The sequence below is a fragment of the Scyliorhinus canicula genome, chromosome 15 (genome assembly GCF_902713615.1).
Source record: "Scyliorhinus canicula chromosome 15, sScyCan1.1, whole genome shotgun sequence".
Lineage (NCBI taxonomy): Eukaryota > Metazoa > Chordata > Chondrichthyes > Carcharhiniformes > Scyliorhinidae > Scyliorhinus > Scyliorhinus canicula.
This window is the reverse complement of record NC_052160.1, coordinates 90,852,819-90,878,193: the sequence shown is the minus strand read 5'-3', so window position 1 is coordinate 90,878,193 and position 25,375 is coordinate 90,852,819. Positions and strand designations below refer to the sequence as shown.

Here is a 25,375-nt window from a genome sequence, read left to right as displayed (position 1 = left end):
TGATCTGATGCCGACATACACTTTTAAAAAGATTACTGTGCACTTGGAGAAGTACAGGTGATGTGTACAGAAATGTGCACAGAAATCCAAATTGGTGATGGTGAAAAAACATTTTACAAACGAACATTCATACGTATCCAGCGCAGATATAAATAACAGCATCGTCTCCTGTGGGAAAAATTATGCTCGAAACCAAAAAGATGTGCAACCATTTAGTTCTTGACATGAGGATGACACCAGGGAGGCAATTTACTCTTTTTTTTTTTTTAAATTTAGAGTACCCAATTCATTTTTTCCATTAAGGGGCAATTTAATGTGGCCAATCCACCTCCCACCACATCTTTGGGTTGTGGGGGCGAAACCATGCAACACGAGGAGAATGTGCAAATTCCACACGGACAGTGACCCAGAGCCAAGATCGAACCTCGGATCTCGGTACCGAGAGACAGCAGTGCTAACCACTGTGCCACCATGCTGCCCGACATTCACTCTTAACGTAAAACAGATCGAGTGTCTCAAGATTCAGAAATCAGAACAAATAGAGTCTCAGAACAAGAAACAGACAGAAAATGGAAAGAAAAACATAAAAGAGCGATATAACACTGCTGCAAAGGACATATAACAAAAACAGAAAAGAAAAGAGAGAGACAAGGATCAGGAGCTTTACTAATGCAGGATTCCTGCCCTGCCATCCACATCCCCGCCAACACCGCCTGCCTCACAGCCATGTCACATGCGGATCAGCATTAATTGGCGGCGGGGGTGGGACTGTAGCCCCTCGCTTGGGGGTGGGGGAACGCCTGCGTGTTGTGTGTGTGTGTGTGTGTGTGTGTGTGTGGTGTGTGTGTGGTGTGCGTTGTGCGTTGCGTGTTCCAGCAGTTAGCCACACCAAGGGTGGGCAGCCTCACCCCTTCCCAGCAATAGGAGAGGGGTTGGCGGCACCGGCGGGGAACACAGCGACTGAAGTCCATCTGTTCCTATTCCACATTCACTCCCCCAACCTACAATCCCAGAGGGACTGCTGTAAACTTCGGGCAAGGAGGTGCATGACACATGAGATACATGCAATGATGGTAGAAAGAGAAAAGAAAGAAAGCACACCTGAGCAGCAGGCTAAAGAGAATGGTATCATGAGATGTGTACTGAAGTAATGTAATTAGAAAGAAATCACAAATTGATATATGCTTCAGAAGGTGAAATTTGTTTTTACAGATGGAAGGAAAAGGCAACCAACGAAAGTTAAAAAGACATAGCTGATCATTGAAAGCCTGAAGATCAAAACATGGACAGAAAATACTAAGTGAAATGTACTATGAACCAAATTGAGGGACGCCTCAAGATAGAGGGAAAATGAAGGGGAAGTATTTATGATATCAGAGGTAAAGGTGCTTTGAAATGATGAGTACAGGTCTCATACAGCTCAGGCATAGATGGAGTAACAACAGAACATATAAAAGATCACGGAGAGAAACAGAATTAGAAATGATAACATAAATTTGTGATCAAATATATACCAAAGAATACATTCCAAGTGACCCGGATGTGATTACATTATTTGTTACTTTACTAAGAAACTTAAAGCAATAGAGTGCAATCATTTAGAACCATAAGCTTAATGAGTCATCTCATTAAAGCGATCTCGAAAAATCACATCAAAGAAATAACACATTGAAGCTGAATTTGGTGAATGCAGTCTGGATTTAGACCTGGAGTAGGAACAAGAAAGGGAAAATTTAACCTAGAATAATGTTCGGGCAGCACAATGGCACAGTGGTTATCACTGCTGCCTCACGGCGCCCGAGGACCCAGGTTTGATCCTGTCCACAAGTCACTGTCCGCGTGGAGTTTGCACATTCTCCCAGTGTATGTGTGTCGCACCCCAAAAATTAAAGTAGTGCAAGGGTAGGTGGATTGGTCACGCAAATTGCTCCTCAATGGAAATCTTTTATAAAAAAGAACAAATCTTCAATAAGTATCTAGAAGTAAACAAAAACATGGACATGTTTGGTGGACAAAGTCCAAAGATGTGCAGGTAGATGGACTGGTCATGCTAAATTGCCCCCTTAGGGTGGAGCTTCAGATAGGACGGGCGATTGGGGCCTATGGAGTGTGGTCGTTCAAGGGGTCGGTTGTAGACTCAATGGGCAAAATGGCCCTGCTTCTGCACTGTAGGAATTCTATGACTGCAAAATGTTTGATATTGTTTTGTTAGCTAATAGATGTTGCCGAAATGTAACACTGATAGCAAGGCAATGAGATTTAGCCAAGGCCTACAACTAGAATCAAATGGAGAGCACCAGGAAAGGAGAGGGACAATCAGATGTGAAATCAAGAGTATGACAAAGCTGTGTGGTCATCAAAATTATTCATTCAATCTGTACACAGAACAATATTCAGAGTATTAGAGTAATTCCACGGATTAAAAACAAGGAAGCAAGAATATAAGCTTACGGTTACCCTGAGACACAGCCGTACTTGCAGAATCGGAAGAGGCTCTACAAATATTAATGGAGTAAAATCTAAGAGTTTAGAAGATGGATGGAGTATAAAAATCAAAAAGACAAAACAATTGTCAGAGGAAAACATTAGAAGATTGAGTTTGATGGTGTCACACTGGAATAAGTAGATAATTTTGTTTATTTAGGACCAACTGCTAACAGAAGATGGCAGATGTGATGTGATGTAGAAATCAGAAGGTGGATAGAGATAGCTAGAAGTAACTTTGTGAAGATGGTGTTGGCAAGAGAGTTCAAGCTTGTAACAAGGGATAAAAACTCAATACCATTTTCCTGTATGCCTCGGAAACCTGGACAATAAGTGACAATCTATAGAAGAAAGGGTATTTGAAATACGGATGCCTAAAAATTCCATATACAGACCATAAGGTAAATGAAGATGGTACACTTTAAAATTGCAGGACAAAAAAAACACTGTAAAAAGTCACATGCATAACAGGAAAATGTCAGTACTTTGGCCACCTGTTCAGAGCTGAAAAACTCAGATATTTTTTCCAGAAGGTAAAGCAGAGGCCTGCAGAAAGAGGGGTCAGTTTAGGCATAGTCGAATGATGGATGTCACAAAGTGGTTGCTGATTAGCCACAATGGGATGTGAGAATGGCAAAAGATAAATGAGCGTGGCCATACCATCACAGCAGATCTCCTAGGCAGGAGTAGCTACAAGCAAAGTAGCTACTAGCCTGACAGACCGGAGTAATACAATGAAACTCTTACAAAAGGGTCAGTAGTAGTTCAAGTAACGTGCTAAAACCTCTAGCAGTGAAATGCAGCTGACATCACCACATGCCCTGAATTTCTCATGTAAGACACATCAAAGTGGTGAACAAGCAGGTTGCCTTTCTCACCAGCAGTGAAAATGTTTTGCATGAACCTAGGATGCTAACGGGACTTGATGGTTCCGAGTTACAAGGAGAGGCCGATAGACTGGGACGTTTTTCATGGAGCATAGGAGATTTGAGGGTGATCTTATAGAGGTCTATAAAATAATGAGGGCATAGATGAGTAGATAGTCAACATCTTTCCCAAAGCAGGGGAGTTCTAAAACTAGAGGCCATAGGTTTAAGGCAGAGGGTAGAGAGATACAAGAGCCGAATTGGCGAGTGTCTGGAACGAGCAGCCAAGGCAGGTCGTAAGGGGGTACATTTTGTCTTTTAAAAAGCATTTAGACAGTATATGGGAAAGATGGGTGTAGAAGGTTATGGATCAAATGCAGGCAATTGTGACTAGCTTAGTGGTTAAAACCTGGGCGGCATGCACAAGTTGCGCCGAAGGGCCTTTTTCATGCTGTAAGTGTCTATGACTAATTCCTCAGTCCTTCCGAAAGTTAAACAATAACAGTGAGGGATGCTATAAGTGAGGTATATAAACTACCTTAAAGAAGATGGGAGTCAAAAACAAAGAGGGAACTTTTCCTCTTTTTACCCCTCGGTCATTATTATCCATAAATCACAGAAACCAAAAATTTAGTGATGGGCTAACAATGCTTTGATGTGCCTGCACGACTTAGCAATTGACATCTCAAGAGGATCCTTGCAAATAAGAACATAAGAACTAGGAGCAGGAGTAGGCCATCTGGCCCCTCGAGCCTGCTCGCCATTCAATTAGATCATGGCTGATCTTTTGTGGACTCAGCTCCACTTTCCGGCCCGAACACCATAACCCTTAATCCCTTTATTCTTCAAAAAACTATCTATCTTTACCTTAAAAACATGTAATGAAGGAGCCTCAACTGCTTCACTGGGCAAGGAATTCCATAGATTCACAACCCTTTGGGTGAAGAAGTTCCTCCTAAACTCAGTCCTAATCTACTTCCCCTTATTTTGAGGCTATGTCCCCTAGTTCTGCTGTCACCCGCCAGTGGAAACGACCCTGCCCGCATCTATCCTATCTATTCCCTTCATAATTTTAAATGTTTCTATAAGATCCCCCCCTCATCCTTCTAAATTCCAACGAGTACAGTCCCAGTCTACTCAACCTCTCCTCATAATCCAACCCCTTCAGTTCTGGGATCAACCTAGTGAATCTCCTCTGCACACCCTCCAGCGCCAGTACCGTCCTTTCTCAAGTAAGGAGACCAAACTGAACACAAATACTCCAGGTGTGGCCGCACTAACAACTTATACAATTGCAACATAACCTCCCTAGTCTTAAACTCCATCCCTCTAGCAATGAAGGACAAATTCCATTTGCCTTCTTAATCACCTGTTGCACTTGTAAACCAACCTCTGTGACTCATGCACGAGCACACCCAAGTCTCTCTGAACAGCGGCATGCTTTAATATTTTATCGTTTTAAATAATAATCCCGTTTGCTGTTATTCCTCCCAAATGGATAACCTCACATTTGTCAACATTGTATTCCATCTGCCAGACCCAGGCCCATTCACTTAACCTATCCAAATCCCTCCTGCAGACTTCCAGTATCCTCTGCACTTTTCGCTTTACCACTCATCTTAAGTGTCATCTGCAAACTTGGACACATTGCCCTTGGTCCCCAACTCCAAATCATCTATGTAAATTGTGAACAATTGTGGGCCCCAACACGGATCCCTGAGGGACACCACTAGCTACTGATTGCCAACCAGAGAAACACCCATTTATCCCAACTCTTTGCTTTTCTATTAATTAACCAATCCTCTATCCATGCTACTACTTTACCCTTAATGCCATGCATCTTTATCTTATGCAGCAACCTTTTGTGTGGCACCTTGTCAAAGGCTTTCTGGAAATCCAGATATACCACGTCCATCAGCTCCCCGTTATCTACTGCACTGGTAATGTCCTCAAAAAATTCCACTAAATTAGTTAGGCATGACCTGCCTTTTACGAACCCATGCTGCGTCTGCCCAATGGGACAATTTCTATCCAGATGCCTCGCAATTTCTTCCTTGATGATAGATTCCAGCATCTTCCCTATTACCGAAGTTAAGCTCACTGGCCTATAATTTCCTGCTTTCTGCCTACCTCCTTTTTTTAAACAGTGGCGTCACGTTTGCTAATTTCCAATCCACCGGGACCACCCCAGAGTCCAATGAATTTCGGTAAATTATCACTAGTGCATCTGCAATTTCCCTAGCCATCTCTTTTAGCACTCTGGGATGCACTCGATCAGGGCCAGGAGACTTGTCTACCTTTAGCCCCATTAGCTTGCCCATCACTCCCTCCTTAGTGATAACAATCCTCTCAAGGTCCTCACCTGTCATAGCCTCATTTCTATCAGTCGCTGGCATGTTATTTGTGTCTTCCACTGTGAAGACCGACCCAAAAAACCTGTTCAGTTTCCTCAGCCATTTCCTCATTTCCCATTATTAAAACTCCCTTCTCATCCTCTAAAGGACCAATATTTACCTTAGCCACTATTTTTTGTCTTATATATTTGTAAAAACTTTTACTGTCTGTTTTTATATTCTGAGCAAGTTTACTCTCATACTCTATCTTACTCTTCTTATAGCTTTTTAGTAGCTTTCTGTTGCCCCCTAAAGAGTTTCCCAGTCCTCTAATCTCCCAGCAATCTTTGCCACTTTATATGCTTTTTCCTTCAATTTGATACTCTCCCTTATTTCCTTAGATATCCACGGTCGATTTTCCCTCTTTCTTCCGTCCTTCCTTTTTGTTGGTATAAACCTTTGCTGAGCACTGTGAAAAATCGCTTCGAAGGTTCTCCACTGTTCCACCATAAAGTCTTAGCTCCCAGTCTACCTTAGCTAGTTCTTCTCTCATCCCCTTGTAATCTCCTTTGTTTAAACACAAAACACTAGTATTGATTTTACTTTCTCACCCTCCATCTGTATTTTAAATTCCACCATATTGTGATCGCTCCTTCCGAGAGGATCCCTAACTATGAGATCATGAATCAATCCTGTCTCATTACACAGGACAAGATCTAGGACCGCTTGTTCCCTCGTAGGTTCCATTACATACTGTTCTAGGAAACTATCGCGGATACATTCTATAAACTTCTCCTCAAGGTTGCCTTGACCGACCTGGTTAAACCAATCGACATGTAGATTAAAATCCCCCATGATAACTGCTGTACCATTTCTACATGCATCAGTTATTTCTTTGTTTATGCCTGCCCCACCATATCGTTACTATTTGGTGGCCGATAGACTACTCCTATCAGTGACTTTTTCGCCTTACTATTCCTGATTTCCACCCAAATGGATTCAACCTTATCCTCCATAGCACCGATGTCATCCCTTACTATTGCCCGGATGTCACCCTTAAATAACAGAGCAACACCACCTCCCTTACCATCCACTCTGTCCTTCCGAATAGTTTGATACCCTCGGATATTTAACTCCCAGTCGTGACCATCCTTTAACCATGTTTCAGTAATGGCAACTAATCATAGTCATTTACGATGATTTGTGCCATCAACTCATTTACTTTATTCCGAATACTGCGAGCATTCAGGTAAAGTACACTTATGTTGGTTTTTTTACCTCTGTTTTGAATCTTAACATCTCCAGTTTTATTCCTTTTGTTATTACTGGGCCTATTCACTGTGCTCCCTCAGTCACTGTACCTTGTACTGTCGCCCTTATGGATTTCTGACTATGTCTTCTCTGCCTTGCACTTTTCCCCTTACTTCCTTTTGTTTCTGTCCCTGTTTTACTACCTTCCAACTTCCTGCATCGGTTCCCATCCCCCTGCCACATTAGTATCATATCATAATCATGATATATTATCAATAAAACAGTGAAAATTACACAATATCTTACCTATTAAATTATGGTAAGAAGTCTTACAACACCAGGTTAAAGTCCAACAGGTTTTTTTAATCACTAGCTTTTCTGACATTTTCCCATTATGCATGTGACTTTTTACAGTTTTTTGTTTCTTCATTCACCTGTGGAAGGAGCAGTGCTCCGAAAGCTAATGATTTAAAACAAACCTGTTGGACTTTAACCTGGTGGGGCTGGTTTAGCTCACTAGGCTAAATCGCTGGCTTGCCAAGCAGGCCAGCAGCACGGTTCGATTCCCGTACCAGCCTCCCCGGACAGGCGCCGGTATGTGGCGACTAGGGGCTTTTCACAGTAACTTCATTGAAGCCTACTCATGACAATAAGCGATTTTCATTTCATTTTCATTTCATTTGTTGTAAGACTTCTTACTGTGCTCACCCCAGTCCAACGCCGACATCTCCACATCATCACTATTAAATTATAACTATACCATCTACATTTCTGCCATCTAGCCAACAACTGGAAAATTGTGGACAGGACATACCTGGGCAAATTTAGTCCAATCTATTAACAGCCCTTCAGTCTACTCTCAAAGTGAGTACTACTAACAAAGTGGTGCAAGTGTTATTAACAGTGTTCTCAAGCAGCACTCACTCAGCAATAACCTGAGCAACGCTCGGTTTGAGTTCTGCCAGTGGCACACTGCTCCAGACCGCATTGCAGGCTTGGTCCAAATATGGACAAAAGGGTTGAATTTCCAAGCGGAGTGGCTGCCCTTGATAGCAAGGCAACATTTGATCGTGTGGCAGCAGGGAGCCTGAGCAATACCCAAGTCAATGGGACTCAGGGGGAAAACACTGCACTGGGTGGAGTCATACCTAGAACCAAAGCAAAGTGGTAATGGATGTTGGAGGCCAATCATCTCACGCCAGGATATTATTGCAGGAGCTCCGCAGTAGTGTCCTAGGTCCAACTATCTTCAGCTACTACATGAATCACCTTCTCTCCATCATTAGGTTTGTTAACGATTGCAGTGTTCAGTACCATTCACACCTCCTAACATGCTGCCGCAATCCATGCTTGTATGCAGACAATGTCCAGGCTGGGGCTGAGAAGTGATACAACATATGTGCCACACAAATGTCAGGCAATGATCATCTTCGATGAGAGAATTCAAACATCTCCCCCTGGCATTCAACAGCATTACCATTACTGAATCTCCCTTCAAAACCATCCTGGGAGTTACCAGAAATTTAACTTCACCAGCCATATAAATACAATGTCGAGTCAGGTCAGAGGCTTAAAGTTCTGCAGTGAATAACTCTCAACTCCCCAATGTCTGCCCACCATTTACAATGCACAAGTCAGGAATCACTTTCCTGGATGAGTGCAGCTCCAACAACACTCGAAGTTCGACACCATCCAGGACAGAAAAGCCCGCTGGATATGCACCCCTGCCAGTGAAATTGTGCACCATGTTCAAGACACACTGCAATAATTCATGAAGCCTTTTATGGCAGCAAAACTGCAATCTCTACCACTTAGGATAAGGGCAGCAGTCACATGGGGAACAGCACAGCCGAAAGATTCTTCTGCCAGTCATACACCAACCTGACTTGCCACGATAACTGCTGTTCCTTTCCTTTGATTGGATTGAAATCCTGGAACTTTCTTCCCAACAGAACTGTGGATGTACTCACAACATGACATGGGGCACTTTGAGAAGGCAACTTGCACTACCTTCTCTGGGGCAATTAGGAATGGACAATAAATTCTAGCCTTGCCAGGAATGCTCACATTCCATGAATAAATAAGTAAAAACAAAATCCATCCCTGCATCATCTCCACTGGATTCCTTAAAAGATTAACCATTGGAAAGTTACTCTGCCATATCTATACGAGGGCCTTAGTGATGGCCTCAGCTTTCTATTGTCTCTCAACTCCTTTACCGAGTACCTTTATCCCAGCACCCATTTTATCATTCCACTCAAAAAAGGCTATATAAATACATGGGACTGGATTCTCTGTCTTTGGGACTATGTCCCCACGCTGGCGTCAAAACTGTGGACCTGCATGTCAGAACAACTAGCCCTGCAGGGGGCTAGCAGGGACCTGCTAAATCTAGCAGCTTTTCCAGGTGGGGTGCGGCCTCCAGCGACCATGCTGTGCTCCATGGCAGACTCAGAAGGAGGAGCAGGACCCTAAAAATAGACCCCAACCCAATCAGCCGCGTGCCCGACCCTGACCACCCTCCCAAACATTGCCCGGCTGTGTAAAAAGGCCCCCCTGCCCTCCAATCAGGGGCAGCAGGGTAGCATGGTGGTTAGCATAAATGCTTCACAGCTCCAGGGTCCCAGGTTCGATTCCCGGCTGGGTCACTGTCTGTGTGGAGTCTGCACGTCCTCCCCCTGTGTGCGTGGGTTTCCTCCGGGTGCTCCGGTTTCCTCCCACAGTCCAAAGATGTGCGGGTTAGGTGGATTGGCCATGCTAAATTGCCCGTAGTGTCCTAATAAAAGTAAGGTTAAGGGGGGGGGTTGTTGGGTTACGGGTATAGGGTGGATACGTGGGTTTGAGTAGGGTGATCATGGCTCGGCACAACATTGAGGGCCGAAGGGCCTGTTCTGTGCTGTACTGTTCTATGTTCTATGTTCTAATCGGCCCAGCCCCGGCCAGGGCGGCCGCAGACCGAGTCTGTTTCCCGACCAGCTGGACCACATTAGATCCATGAGTCGGGATTTCGGCCGGTCGGGGGTGGAGAGGGCCTCCAGCAATGACTCCAGGTAGGTGCTAGGCGGCGTGGCGTACTAAGAGTACGCTGCTTTTCGGGGCCTGTCGGGGAACTGACGCCTGTCCAGATTCCGTGCGGGCAAATGGATTCTCCGCCCTGGCGCCGGCCGCAATTCCGGCGTCGGGGTGCGGAGAATCCAGCCCAAGTTCTTTCTGTATATGGCAAATAGAAGTAGGCAAGAAGGGTAGGTTCTCCTCAGTCAACAATTCCAAAAGCTTCTGCATTACACTTCTGTGGGAATTCTGGTTGAAACCATGATTCAAGGACACAGTGATAGTTTAGAATGGTGTCTCTGGTTCACATATGTCAATCACATCAGAACTTTCAATCAACAGCTTTGGATCATTAGGAGTGAAAACACTGGACCAGTGGTCAGATAGTATGGTGAGAAACAGCAAAAATATTGTGGAGAAATCCTCACATGAAAACTAAGAGATGTTACATCTATGTTCTATGTGTTTCTTCAATCTGCTGGGATTTTTCCTGAATCTAGGGATTCCACTTCTATTGCCAACTCTTTTAAGACCAGAGGATGCAGAGCATCAGGTACAGGGGATCAGTCTTTACACTCATTAATTTTCTAGTGCTTTTTAGTATGTTTTTTGTACAAATACTGGTTCAAAATAACTACCATATCCTTGCTTCCATTATTAATTCCCCAGTCTCACCTTCTTCCATCAGGATTTAATCTATTCAGCCCACTTCATTCTAGCTGGCAAACATAACGTTGACAATACCTGGACTGTTTTACAAAGAGCCATCAGGGGTTTGATGGGCTCAATGGCTCTTTCATGCATACTATTTTGCATTTGGAAGGTCTAATACAGGTAGGGAATATACAGTGAATGGTAGAACCCTCAAGAGTATTGAAAGTCAGAGAGATCTAGGTATACAGGTCCACAGGTCACTGAAAGGGGCAACACAGGTGGAGAACGTAGTCAAGAAGGCATACAGCATGCTTGCCTTCATTGGCCGGGCATTGAGTATAAGAATTGGCAAGTCATGTTGCAGCTGTATAGAACCTTAGGCCACACTTGGAGTATAGTGCTCAATTCTGGTTGCCACATTACCAGAAGGATGTGGAGGCTTTAGAGAGGGTGCAGAAGAGATTTACCAGGATGTTGCCAGGTATGGAGGGCATTAGCTATGAGGAGCGGTTGAATAAACTCGGTTTGTTCTCACTGGAACGACGGAGGTTGAGGGGCAACCTGATAGAGGTCTACAAAATTATGAGGGGCATAGACAGAGTGGATAGTCAGAGGCTTTTCCCCAGGGTAGAGGGGTCAATTACTAGGGGGCACAGGTTTAAGGTGCGATGGGCAAGGTTTAGAGGAGGTGTACGAGGCAAGTATTTAAAAAAAATTTTTTTTTATATACACAGAGGGTGGTGGGTGCCTGGAACTCGCTGCCGGAGGTGGTGGTGGAAGCAGGGACGATAGTGACATTTAAGGGGCATCTGGACAAATACATGAATAGGATGGGAATAGAAGGATTTGGACCCAGGAAGTCTAGAAGATTTTAGTTTAGATGGGCAGCATGGTCGGTACGGGCTTGGAGGGCCTGTTCCTGTGCTGTACTTTTCTTTGTTCTTTGTTTGTTCTATTTGAGCCGATCATTTCAATTCTAACTTGTTTAAGAACCTTGTGCCGAGAACCAACATTTTTGCATTGAAGTTCTTCTAGCGCTCTCCCATATATCTTACCTGTCTTGTTTTTGCTGAGGTTTCTATGAAAGGTATCCCATAACTCCTAGCTAGCTCCTGTGCTTGTTTTGTGTCCACTGTCCGGGCAGGTAAATCACATTTGTTCCCCACCAACACCATGGGGACATCTTCAGAATCCTTTACTCGTTTAATTTGTTCTCTGAAAGAAAAGCATTTTCATGTTGTGAAACTACGCACAGGAATTTAAAAGCCTCAGCAAACAATTCTCACCCTCAGCTAAACACAAGACACAATTGGTCCACCACAACAGATGGTGAATTCTATCTACTATTGAGTTTGGCTGCTTATTGTTCAAATCCTGGACAACATAAACTAGGACAAAACCAATAAGATTACACAACTCAGTACAAATAATTTAATGATGTGCTTCACTCAGTTGCATCATTGACTCAGTTATGTCCATCTTCAAAACACTTAAACATTAAACTGGGAACGGTACCCACAGAATAAATTTCTGCAGCACGAGTGCAATCACACCCAGACATACTAATGCATACCATGCTATGAATGAGATCCATTTAAATACCTGATCCAACACTTTACCACATTCCATGCACCCAGGAAGTCCAACAAGCACATGCACGAATAATGATTGTAGCAGTGAAAAAAAATACACGTGCAGTCACTACATAATCACAGCAGCCAAGTTTTGCTTATTTTCTCCTCCCCAAAAACATGACCTTTTTATGCAATAATTTAAACAAGTTAATATTACTTTCCACAGCAGACCTGCAGTTCTTGCTGAAGTGGTTGCTGCAGCACAGTCATAAAGAAAACAATAAAGCAAGGGCTAGATTAGGATACACAACAAAAGCTTTTTTTTAAAATTTAGAGTACCCAATTCATCTTTTCCAATTAAGGGGCAATTTAGCATGGCCAATCTACCTAGCCTGCACATCTTTGGGTTGTGGGGGCGAAACCCACACAAACACGGGGAGAATGTGCAAACTCCACACAATGACCCAGAGCCAGGACCTTGGCACCGCATAACAAAAGCTTGATCAAAGAGATGGGGAGAAACTATGCAGCAGAGAGGTACATTTCAGTGCACTAGACCAAAACAGCTAAAGGCTCTACAGCATATATCAAGCAGCAGAATGTAGGCAAGGGAAAGACAGCGAAGGATGCAGCAGCGAAGAGCACCCAATGTGACCATACAAGAATAGGGGAAGAAACTACAACAGGTGTAATGTGGCCAGTCAGTCAATCACAAAGGTGACTTTGCTCAGACCGTGCCAGTACTCTGGGCATAATCAAAACCAGATTTATGCGATTGGAGTATGATGAGAGAGATGGGCAGCACGGTGGCACAGTGGTTAGCACTGCTGCCGCACAGCATCAGAGGCCCTGGTTTGATTCTAACCTCGGGTGACTGTCTGTGTGGGGTTTGCACGTTCTCCCCGTCTGCATGGGTTTCCCCCCACAGGCCAAAAATGTGCAGATTAGGTGGATTGACTATGTTAATTTGCTCCTAGGTGGGATTATGCGGATAGGGTGGGGAATTGGGTTCAGGGAGGGTGCTCTTAGAGGACCAGTGCAGACACGATGGGCTGAATGGCATCCCTCTGCATTGTAGGGATTCTATGATTTTATAAACTCAAAGCTGGTGACAGTGACAACCGAGAACTTGAAAGAGAAAGGTCAGCCATAAGGTAACGGTTTGAGAAGGTAGAAGGCTTAAGAGTCAGTTTAAAAAAAAACGGGGAGTGATAACAACAGTCCTGATGGTTAAGGGAAGACAGCCTGTAAAGAGGGTGCCTGTAACAGTATAGAGTGTACTATGCCAAGCAGAGTGGTTTGAGGAAGTTGGGAAAATATCAAGATTGCAGGAAATGGGGCTCATGATGCCAAAGTTGGACTAAGTGAAAGGAGTTACAAAAATAAAGGGTCAGGTTTGAGGATATCAGAGATGGTGGGGAAGGAGGAATGTGTTAACGAAATTCAATCAATCAGACTCTTTTCCTCTACGGACTGAGTTGCAGTAACATTCGCGTCTACAATTGAGGTGCAACTCCACAAACATATCATAAGATGCTTTTAATGAGATACAAACAGTAGGCCTGGCACAGTCAGCACCACATTACATGTTTCACTGGGTTCAAGTGACTGTGGTGAAATCCCAAGGTATTGCCTTTCTCAGAACAAGTGAATTATCTAACTGCAAAATATTGCAGATGCTAGGAATCAGAAATAAAAAAAGAAAACGTTGACTAAACCTAGTTGGTTTAACATTTCAAGTCCATATGGCTCTTCTACAGGAATGAGGGATAGAATGTAATGGATCTATGAATTATATAGTTGGCGTGGGGTTGGGGGAGGTGGGGCGGAATACACACAACAAAGCAGTTTTCACCTCACCAGCCTCCACATTCAAAAGGTCGGCCTCAGCCACCACACACACACACGCACGCACGCACACACGCACACACACACACCCCATTGCCTCATGCCCATGACACCTTTGTAAATTTCTCCTTAGCTCCAACCTATCACTGACCTTCTATTCTGCCCCACCTCCTTCACTCCCCTCGCCAACTATATAATTAATTACATTCTGCCCCTCTTCAGTTTTGTAGAAGAGTCATATGGACTTGAAATATTAACACTGTTTCTCTTTCCACAGACCTTAGTTTATCCAGTATTTACTGATTTTATTTAAGTGAATTATCCAAGTTGATCGCTAGTGGTAGACTACCCTTGTCCTCTCGCCTAAAGAAAAATGTGCATGGTCTGGCGGTAGAAAAGGCACGAGGTCAAAAATACCCGAGCACTTATTTTTACTCAGATTGACTCCATACACAAACTAGAACACAGAAAATGCTGTTCACTGTCCTGTGCCAGCTCGGGGTGACAGCTTGTGTGGAGTTTGCACGTTCTCCCCGCGTCTGCGTGGATTTCCTCTGGGTGCTCTAGTTTCCTCCCATTGTCCAAAGCTGTGCAGGTTAGGTGGATTTTCCACGATCAATGCACAGAGTTATGGAATAGAGCAGGGGAGTGCTCTTTCAGAAGGTCAGTGCAGACCCAACCGGCCTAATGGCCTCCTTCTGCACGGTAGGGATTCTATGCAGCCAAATATTCATTATATTAATCAACCCTCCATTTATCCTTCATCCACCTGGCTAATTGTGCCTTGAATGCTGTCTGAGGGTCTGCCTCAACCACTAGCCATGGAAGTGAATTCCACTGCTTCACAACACCATGTATAAGTTTATCTTGTTCTCAATTCTAAATCTCAAATATAATCGAAGAACCTTTATTCCAAATCCCTCAAGCAGCCTGTTTGTATCCATCTTTAATGCACTAATAATAAAACTCCTATCTCGATCTTAGAATGTATCAAATTAGGCTTTCAATTTCCTTTAGCCTAACTAGCTTATCGAAAATGTTCATACCTCCAACATATTACAACTCACATCATTCAAAGAATCAATGCTTCATAAAGGCAGGTTTTTTCGGAATTTGATGGGTCCTTAAGTTAGCAGTAATTTAAAACTGAAGCAAATTCACATGCCCATGGCTAGCAATATCTTAGAAAGGAACAAAAATAAAGAAATGGAAAAAGTGAATCTGCACCCACCTGTACAAGTGAACATCAGCAAATGATTTATTATTGTTTATGGCAAATACACAGAGGAAACCCTCTCCTGTCCTCATGTACTGATCCCTCATTGCACTATACTCTTCTTGACCTGCTGTGTCCAGAATGTCTAATAAACATGTTTCACCATCAATCACTACCTGCTTCCTATAGGAATCCTGAGAGGAGAAAGAGAACAAAAGTTACGTTCAAGAATTACATTTATTTGAAGTCGAATTGACAATAAAAATGAAACTTATATAATTTGAGAACCAAAATGTATATATCTAACACTGCCTGTGTGTTCCAATGTTGTATTTTTGAACGTGTGATGGAGAGTAGTTAGCACAGATAACTGAATGTGGAAGCACGCTGAAAGGGTAGAATGATACAGTGAAGGCAAACAAACAAAGAGTACAAAAAACCCCCCAATGGTTTTATTGGGGATAGTCCATCAATAATCTATGGGCAGCACGGTAGCACAAGCGGATAGCACTGCGGCTTCACGGTGCCAGGGTCCCAGGTTCGATTCCCCGCTGGGTCACTGTCTGTGTGGAGTCTGCATGTTCTCCCCATGTCTGCGTGGGTTTCCTCCGGGTGCTGAGGTTTCCTCCTACAGTCCAAAGACGTGTGGGTTAGGTGGCTTGTCCATGTTAAATTGTCCTTAGTGACCAAAAAAGTTTAGAAGGGGTTATTGGGTTACAGGGATAGGGAGGAAGTAAGGGCTTAAGTAGGGTCGGTGCAGACTCGATGGGCCGAATGGTCTCTTTCTGCAGTGTATTTCTATGTAACTTTGTAATAAAACAACAGTGGGTGAACTTTCCCAGTAATATTCGCGGTAATTTTTGAATCAGTGCAAAATGTTGTAGCTGCAGGAATACTCTTTTTGTGGCATTTCACGGAAATTTGACGTGTTCTCATTGATCCATGGAAGCATTGTGGACTCTTTTCGAAACCATTTCTTAAATGTCCAACAAGGATATATGCAGCACTAGACAATGAACTGGATCAAGTAAACTACTGGAAGATAAGAGAACATTTAATGGCCAACAATCTCAAGGCTCTTTGCACAGTCAAGTGAAAGATAATATTGGATGGAAATAGCCAAATTAAAGAGGATCTAGCTCACATGAATTTTACAGCAAAAAATGGCAGACATAAAACAGCAGACTCATGTTCAATCATAAAAACAGAAAATGTTGTGAATCGTCAGGTCAGGCAGCATTTGTGGAAACAGAAACACAGTTAATGCTTCCAGCACAATGACCTTCCATCAGAATTGGGAAAAGTAGGGCGGCACGTGGCACAGTGGTCAACACTACAACCTACGGCGCTGAGAACCCGGGTTTGAATCCCGGCCCTGGGTCACTGTCCGTGTGGAGTTTGCACATTCTCCCTGTGTCTGCGTGGGTTTCACCCCCACAACCCAAAAGATGTGTAGGTTAGGTATTGCCCCTTAATTGGAAAAAAATAATTGGGAACTCTAAATTTGAAAGAAAAAATTGGGAAATGTTACATGTTCCAGGTTTTAACCAAACACAGATGGTGAATGTCACAGATCTGTTCAGAATCAGAAAGTGAAGAATCAGGAAATGACAAACCAATCAGACTCAAGTCATAAACAGGAAAATGCCTGGATTAATCAGGAATAGTCAGTGGATTTGCAAAAGACAGGCCATACTTATAATTTATTCAAAAAATTTAATAAAATTAATATCGAAAATATAGACTGGGGAACATTGTGAATGGGATATATATATATATGTGAAGATTAATAGCCATAGCAGCAACGGTTTCAGCTGTGATTCAATGGTTAGACTGCTCACCCAAGTCAGAAAGTAGATTTCAAATCCCACTTCATAAGTAGTAGGAGCAGAATTAGGTAATTTGGACCACCGAGTCTGGTGCGCCATTCAATCGTGACTACGTTCCTCATCCCCATTCTCCTGCCTTCTCCCCATAACCTCTGATGCCCACATTAATCAAGAAGCTATCTATGTTAGGTGCTGGTTTAGCTCACTCGGCTAAATCGCTGGCTTTTAAAGCAGACCAAGCAGGCCAGCAGCACGGTTCAATTCCCGTACCAGCCTCCCCGGACAGGCGCCGGAATATGGCGGCTAGGGGCTTTTCACAGTAACTTAATTGAAGCCTACTCGTGACAATAAGCGATTTTCATTTCATGTCTGTCTTAACGACACTCAGTAACTTGACCTCCACAGCCTTCTGCGGCAAAGAGTTCAACAGATTCATCACCCTCTGGCTGAAGAAGTTCCTCCTCATCTCGGTTTTAAAGTATTGTCCCTTCAGTCTGAGACTGTACCCTCTGGTTCTAGTTTCTCCGCGTTCCCTCCATCACAGACACAAAACTTAGGCTGGCACTCCTCAGGAAAGCACTACAGTGGCAGAGATGCTGTTGTACAGATAATTTGCGAAACCAAGGCAGTGTCTTTCCACTCAGGTGGGCATTAATTCCACAACACTATTCAAAGAGGAGCATGGGAGTTGTCATACTGCTATTTGTGGGGCCTTTTGCACGCACATTTTGACAGTTGTGTTGCCTACATCACAATAGTGACAGATAGCATAGAGTGTTTTTGAAGTACAGTTAGTCACTGTTGCAATGTAGGGAAACATGGAAATTGTTGGGCACACAGCAAACCTCCCAAAACAGCAATGGAATAATAACAAGGTAATTTGTTGTAGTGAGGTTATTGGAATATAAATATTGGTCAGGGCACCCAGGAAGAATTTCATGCACCTCTTCAAAATAATAGTGCCATGGGATCTTTCACATTCATTTGAGAGATAGAACTTAGCGTCCCAACTGAGAAGTAACCCCGTTGAAAGTGCAGCACTACCTCCGTACTGTAGAAGCTACAGTCTTGATTTTTGTGCTGAGGTCTCTGGAGTTTGATTCAACTCCACAACCTTCTGACGGAGGCAAAGTTTGTTAATATGAGAAAAATAAAAATGACAAAATAAGATCTTGGGTAAGAGATTGAATGCAAAAGCAAGGTGGTTATAACAGGATTGAAAAGTGCTCACAGTTGGAATAATAATCATCTTTATTTTCATAAGTAGGCTTACTTTAACACTGCAATGAAGTTACTATGAAAAGCCCCTAGTCGCCACATTCCGACGTCTGCTCGGGTACACAGAGGGAGAATTCAGAAAGTCCAAATTACTTAACAGCATGTCTTTCGGGACTTGCGGGAGGAAACCGGAGCACTCAGAAGAAACCCACGCAGACACTGGGAGAACGTGCAGACTCCACACAGACAGCGACCCAAACCAGGAATCGAACCTGGAGCTGTAAAGCAACAGCACTACCCACTGTGCTACCGTGCCGCCCATAACTGGAAGTTTTTGGTATCAGTAATAGAAAGAATACTGGTGTATTGAAAAAGAGCAAATTGCTTTTAAAAGAATTGAAAAACTAGAATTTTTGACCAACACATATAATACAGCATCACTTACAAACTGCCCAAATTACTTTAAGCATAGCTGACATTCTTGCAGGATTGAGCCCACTTACCTCAATTGTTGGATCGTATTCATCCACAAAGTGGTTCTGAATCAACTGGATAGTTAAGGCACTCTTTCCCACACCACCAGCTCCTACCACTACCAGTTTGTATTCCGTCATTTCCTGCTTCCCTCAGCAGTCAATCTGAAAATTGAAAAGTAATAATTATATTAGGCAGAGTTATCAGTAGTAAAGTTTCAGCAAACTGAAAGGGTGGATTTGTCAATTTTTTCAACAAGGCCTATGACATGGCACTATGGCAAACACAGCAGAGCAATTATAAATTGTTGCTTCTCCAAACTGAGGGGGTGTCTGGTGAACATCTTGAGCTATATTCTATTTTTTATGTTGACAGCCCTGTTAACACGGGTGATGCTGCTGAGAGAAATTTGAGGTGATTAAAACTGAACTCAAGAGCTATAATGATTTGAGCAGTATTTTTTTCTTGTAACACAATGATATAGTCAAATGCAATTATACTTAACAAAGTCAGCCAATTACGATTTCTAAGCCACGAAGCAGATTGTGTCATTTTTAAAAAATATTAGACGAGGAAAGACTGAGATGGACCAATAGTTCCTTGGACACAACCTGGTTTATTTCAATCCATCAGTAGTATAATTTGTCATGCAAAGTCAAACAGGTATAATGAAAATTAAACTTCTGAAACAAGTTCCTTTAAAATAAAGTCTTTAATGTCATTGTCACATCTTAATGTATAGTCTCACAAATAATAGAGAAAATTAATAACAGACAGCTTCAGAACAAAAATATAAGAAACAGGATTAGACCATGTGACCCCTCAAGACTACTCCACCATCCAAAACAATCATGGCTGATCCCCCATATAACTTCATTTTCTGATACTAAAAGTGAAATACAAAAACACGGTCTAACTTAGCCTTAAATATACTCAGCGATGAAGCATTTACAATCTTCTGGAGTAGAGAATTCCAAAGAATCACAACACTCCAAATGAAGAAATGTCACAGCTCAGTCAAACTCTTATCCTGAGACTGTGCCTGTTCTAGATTCCCCAGCCATGGAAGACAATATCAGTGTTTACCCTGTCATGCCCCTTAAAGATCTTGTACGTTTTCATGAGATCCCCTCTTATTCTAAACTTATTCACAAGTGTATAGACTCAATTTTTTTGAAAAAATATACTTCACTCAAAATATTTGAAAGAGCATTACAAACATTTCAAACTGGCCATCAAAGTCCATGATCATAGATCATGCTGTACTCTTGAGGTGTTTTAATACAATTAAACGCTCACTGGCATCTCAAAATGGTCACTACAAAACAATTTACTTAACCTCACGCATTGAACAACCCTCGCATCCCAGGAACTGACCTTCGCTGTACTGCCTCCAAAGCAGAGAATACCCTTTCTTGGATATGGTTGCCATAACTGCACACAACACTTCAAACATGGCCTTAGCAAAGCCCTATACAATTATAGCAAGACTTATTTATTCTTGTATTCTATTCCCTTTGCAATAAAGGCCAACAAGCCATTTGCCTTCCTAATTGCTTGCTGTATCCGCATGCTAACTTACCATGTTCCTTGTTTGAGTACACACAAGTTTCTCTCAACATTAACACATTAATTTTGCACTTTCATATTATATTTACCACAGTAGCACACCCACCTCTCACTGACAACATAGACTAGAAAATATAGTCTCATTTAGCATGAGAATTATTTCTGATAAAAGCAAAACTTGTTCGATGCAAAAAGCAAATGGGTTTCTTCAAACACTGCCTTTGGCAACACAGCATTGAACAGAAAAACTGACAGCGCAGAAAGTCCAACAGTGTGTTTTTCATTTCGCGTTTTATGCATTTAGAGGCTATCTGGGGTACTGTATATGTGCGTCAGCGCTTAGTACAATAAATACAAAACACAAAATTTTTTGTTAAAAATAAAAGTCAAAGTTTAATTTATTTAACAGAGGTCAGTAACTTCCAAGTTAAATAGTGTGGTTATCAGACCAAAACCAATAGCAGTGGCTTCTGGGGATTTTTAAATGTCTTTCTTTCATGGGATATGGGTGTTGCTGGTGAAGCCAGCATTTTTTCCCCATCTCTAATTGCCCTTGAACTGAACGGCTTGCTCGGGCATTTCAGAGGACAGTTAAGAGACAATAATATTAGCGTGGAGTCACATGTAGGCCAGACCAGGTCAAAAATAGCAGATTTCCTTCCCTAAAGGACATCAAGTGAACTAGATGAGTTTTTACAACAATCGATGAGTTTCAATACTGGTCACCATTATGGAGACTAATGTAATATTCCAGATTTCTTAATTGAATTTCAAGTCCACCAGCTGCCATGGTGAGATATAACCCTTTTTCCCAGAGCATCAGCCTAGGCCTATGGAGTATTAATACAGTGGCATCATGGTGGGGGTAGGGAGAAAGGAAAATGGGTTGAAATTGGCCAGGAATACCGTGCTCAAAACAAATATGGAGCATCCCAGATTAATGAACATTTGAAAACCTCATCTGGTGACATATTGTTTTAAACATTTAGAGTACCCAATTCATTTTTCTAATTAAGGGCAATTTAGCGTGGTCAATCCACCTAACCTTTAGGGTTTGGGGGTGAAACCCCACACAAACGCGGGGAGAATTTGCAAACTCCACACGGACAGTGACCCAGAGCCGGGATTGAAACTGGGACCTTGGTGCCGTGAGACAGCAGTGTAACCGCTGTGCCACCATGTTGCCCCTGGTGACACATTCTGAATGGCCAAAATGAGGATTGAGGAATTCAATAGTTGCAGTCTTTAACAAATCTTTTATCACAAGTTCACGCCATCATAGATTTACTGTCATATTCCATCATTATTTTGAAAATAAAATGGCAGACTGCATAGAATTCCTGCAGTGCAGGAGGCCACTCGGTCCATCGAGCCCTCCGCACCTGACTTAGGCTCTTCCCTATCCCCATAACCCTGTCCAGTGAAAAGTTGCAGCTACCTCGTTGAATGTTTTTAAGACAGAGATAGATTTTTGATCAGTAAAGGAATTAAGGGTTATGGTGAGAGGGAGCGAAGTCCACAAAAAGATTAGCCATGATCTTGTTGAATGGTGGAGCAGGCTCAAGGGGCCAGATGGCCTACTCCTGTTCCTAGTTCTTATGTTCTGACGTTCTTGAACCCCAGCTAACCTTTTTGGACACTAAGGGACAATTTAGCATGACCAATCCAGCACTGGGCAGGGTTATGGGGATAGGGAGAAGCCCAGGTCAGGTGTGGAGGCTCAGTACAGGCTCGATGGGCCGAATGGCCTCCTGCACTGTAGGAACTCTATGTAGTCTGTCACTTTGTTTTCAAAATAATGATGCATGGAATATGACAGTAAATCTATGATGGTGTGAACATGTGACAAAAGATTTGTTGTTAAAGACTGTGCTACAATTATTCAACCCTCATTTTGGTCATAAAAAATTAGTCATCAGATGAGGCTTTTAATGCTCATTAATCTGTACATCTTCAGATTGTGGGAGGAAACCGGAACACCCAGGAAGAAACCCACGTAGATATGGGGAGAAAGTGCATTCTCCACAATGACAGTCACCCGAGGTCGGAATTGAACACAGGTCTCTGGCGTTGTGAGGCAGCAGTGTTAACCACTGCCACCCAACAGAAGGTAGATGACTTAAGAATACACGATTATGTATCCATTGTGATTTTGAGATCACCTGAACCTCGCAATTGAATTACTGCCTTATGATTTACTTTTGAGGTTTCAATCATCCGTCAAATGCACAGAGCAGCCAGAAAACCATCCATTTTTGAGATGGATGGCACAACTGTAACTAAAAGAGAACCAAAAACAGTAGATCCATTAACATTCAATGCCCATACCCAAGTTCTTCAGCTTAAATTGAACAACACTAATATGGTTTTCTGCACAGATCAGATACAGAGTACTCAAGAGAAAATGTCTCGATTGCTGGATTTTAAAAAGGAAAGATCTAATGTGTCAAAAATACAAACGTGTTCATTTAGAACAGCAAAGAGCCATCCGCCTGGATCCAATTCGGAATACTTGAGCAGCACAGCGCCAAATAAGAAAATGCCACTATAACAGATGGTTGTACATCTCCTCTATTTAGGCATCATAAATGTGATTCACTCAGTAAAGATAGCCTATCCTCCTCTTGCACTCAACTCCAATGAAATTCTCCTGAATAAACTGACCCATCATTGATGCAGGTTTCTCTTAATGCCAAAAAATAACTTCATAGTTAACATCAGTATGTAAACCAGCACATGATCTTTTATTTTAATTTAAAAAAGGAAATAAAACAGGAATATACTGTAGGCAGATTAGATGTTCCATCAACCAGTCTGATTTCCCAGAGCATGATTGCTGTTCAGCGAATGGCCATTAAAAACCATGTGTCCCTAAATCCAAATCCAATCTCTGTCAACTGAAGTCAATTAAACTATGGCAGAAACAGGCATAAACTCTAAACTATACAACTAATAATGGAAAGCTTCCCGGAAACATTTATTCTGTCTACATCCACTTCCATGTTTACAAAAAGCACTGATAATCAAATGAGAAACGTGTGAACAGTAACCCAAACGTTCACCTCCACTTGTGGTAGACCACAAGGGCCGAAGCAAAGCATGAACTACACTCGTCCCTGACTATATGGGGAATGAGGTTATGCAATTTAAGATTGCACACTTATGACCATTAACTCAAAGCAGATAACTTACTCCTGCATTGCTCCCTGCAGTCCCCACCCCTATTAAAACATGTCAAACATGGAAAACCATGTAATGTGTATCTTACTGTAAGTAAATTGGCTTAAAATGTAAGGCGACTTAGCAACAAAATGCATCTAATTATCGCTTATTTATATCCGTGTTCGCTTTCTAACATATATTTTTGAATTATCTTTTGCAGAATGTTCCCTCTTTTCTACAATCATTTCTGATAACAAGATCTCAGGAATTTTCTTTCTCTCCCCGACAACAATTCCTGTTGAGACAAAGTAGCAAAATTTCAGTGATATCAATGTATCAAATAAAATCTATCACTCGAAGTCAAAAAATTAGGACAGATTAGATCAGCAGCATTTCCTGCCTTATTTTTCTCTCCTCCGGTCCTAACTAATGCAAATGTACAGCTCCACAGGTTTGTCACTTTCTCTCTTATAATTATCCACCTGGCTGTTCTTCATATGTGAGCACAAGTGAGTTTCGGCAATCTATTCACCAAAGCTAAATGAATTTCTTTAATATAAAGCTTTAAAAACAGGACTGTCAGACTTCAACTCTTGATTGTCTTTTCCAGCAGAGTACACAAGCAGCATCTTGGACACAACATCAGCTCAAGTGGCATTGACAGACAATGACTTGCAGTAAGTCAGTGGCATGCTCTCAGCAGCACACCAATCCCCCTTCCTATTTCAATTAGGAAAATCAATCACCCACCACAGAAAGAAAATCATATTAAAAAGGACAACATCCCTTTTTCACATTACAACCACACAAGGATCCTCCATGTGACCAGTTCCCACTCCCAGCAATTTCATGGGGTACCCCTATCCTGAAGCATTAAGTTCATTTTATCCCTATAAATTTCCTGACAAATACATCTGCAAGAACTGTGATTGCAGAATGACAAGCATAATGTGCAGAGGAAACTTTTCAGAAGGGTAAATACAACCTTGCAAAGCAAGTAGGTAATCCTTTTATCTACATCCTATGTACACCACAGGAAACTGATGAAGCAAAGAGGAGGAGGGATAAAGACACCAGTCATTCAGATAAATCTGCCAAATTAATCATGCGGGTCAGCCAAATCAAATATTTAGTGAGGGCGTGCGAGTTACTCCATAGCAGCCATACAAAGGGCGGCATGTGTCGCAGTGGTTAGCACTGGGACCACAGCGCTGAGGACTCGGGTTCGAATCCCGGCCCTGGGTCACTGTCCGTGTGGAGTTTGTACATTCTCCCCATTGTCTGCGTGGGTGTTACCCACCGAAACCCAAAGATGTGCTGGGTTAGGTGGATTGGCCACACTAAATTGTTCCTTAATTGGAAAAAAATAATTGGGTACTTTCAAATTTATAAAAAATAAAAAAAAAGTAACAGCCATACAAAGGTCGTGTATGAATACCTGTTTCAAGGATGACCAAGAAGCAGCCAGAGAATCGGTGAAACAACCTTTCGGTTCAGTCCAGTGACTGAATCAAAGAAAACACCTGAACGTTTGCAAATACAAGAGATAATCGGAAACAGCTAGTATGAATTAAAGGAAAAAATCTGTTTCACAGATTTAAACTCTTTGAAATAACTGCTTGGATGAAGTAATGAGGCAGCTTTGGTACCTTTTGATAAAATACCTCTCTCGGGTCATTCTATAAACATTGTGTACAATACAGGAGAGAGAAATCTACTTGATCTCACCTTCACCCATCTATCAGCCACAGAAGTATCTTGTCCATGACAGTATTTGTAGGACTGACCATTGCATAGCCCTCATGGTGATGGAAGTCCAATGTTTACACTGAGGCCACCAGCCATC

At 42.4% G+C, this 25,375-nt stretch overlaps 1 protein-coding gene across 3 annotated transcripts in view; it reads right to left on the bottom strand.

The window, feature by feature from the left end:
• nras (NRAS proto-oncogene, GTPase) overlaps positions 1 to 25,375 on the bottom strand; it is a 72,681-nt gene that overhangs the window by 29,900 nt on the left and 17,406 nt on the right. For all 3 annotated transcript variants that reach the window (XM_038819287.1, XM_038819285.1, XM_038819286.1), the window contains exons 2-4: positions 18,828 to 18,962; positions 15,293 to 15,471; positions 11,695 to 11,854 (exon numbers count right to left, since the gene is read on the bottom strand). In XM_038819287.1, coding sequence (XP_038675215.1) covers positions 11,695 to 11,854; positions 15,293 to 15,471; positions 18,828 to 18,938 — 450 coding nt within the window. In that variant the 5' untranslated portion in view covers positions 18,939 to 18,962. The remainder of the gene's footprint in view (positions 1 to 11,694; positions 11,855 to 15,292; positions 15,472 to 18,827; positions 18,963 to 25,375) is intronic.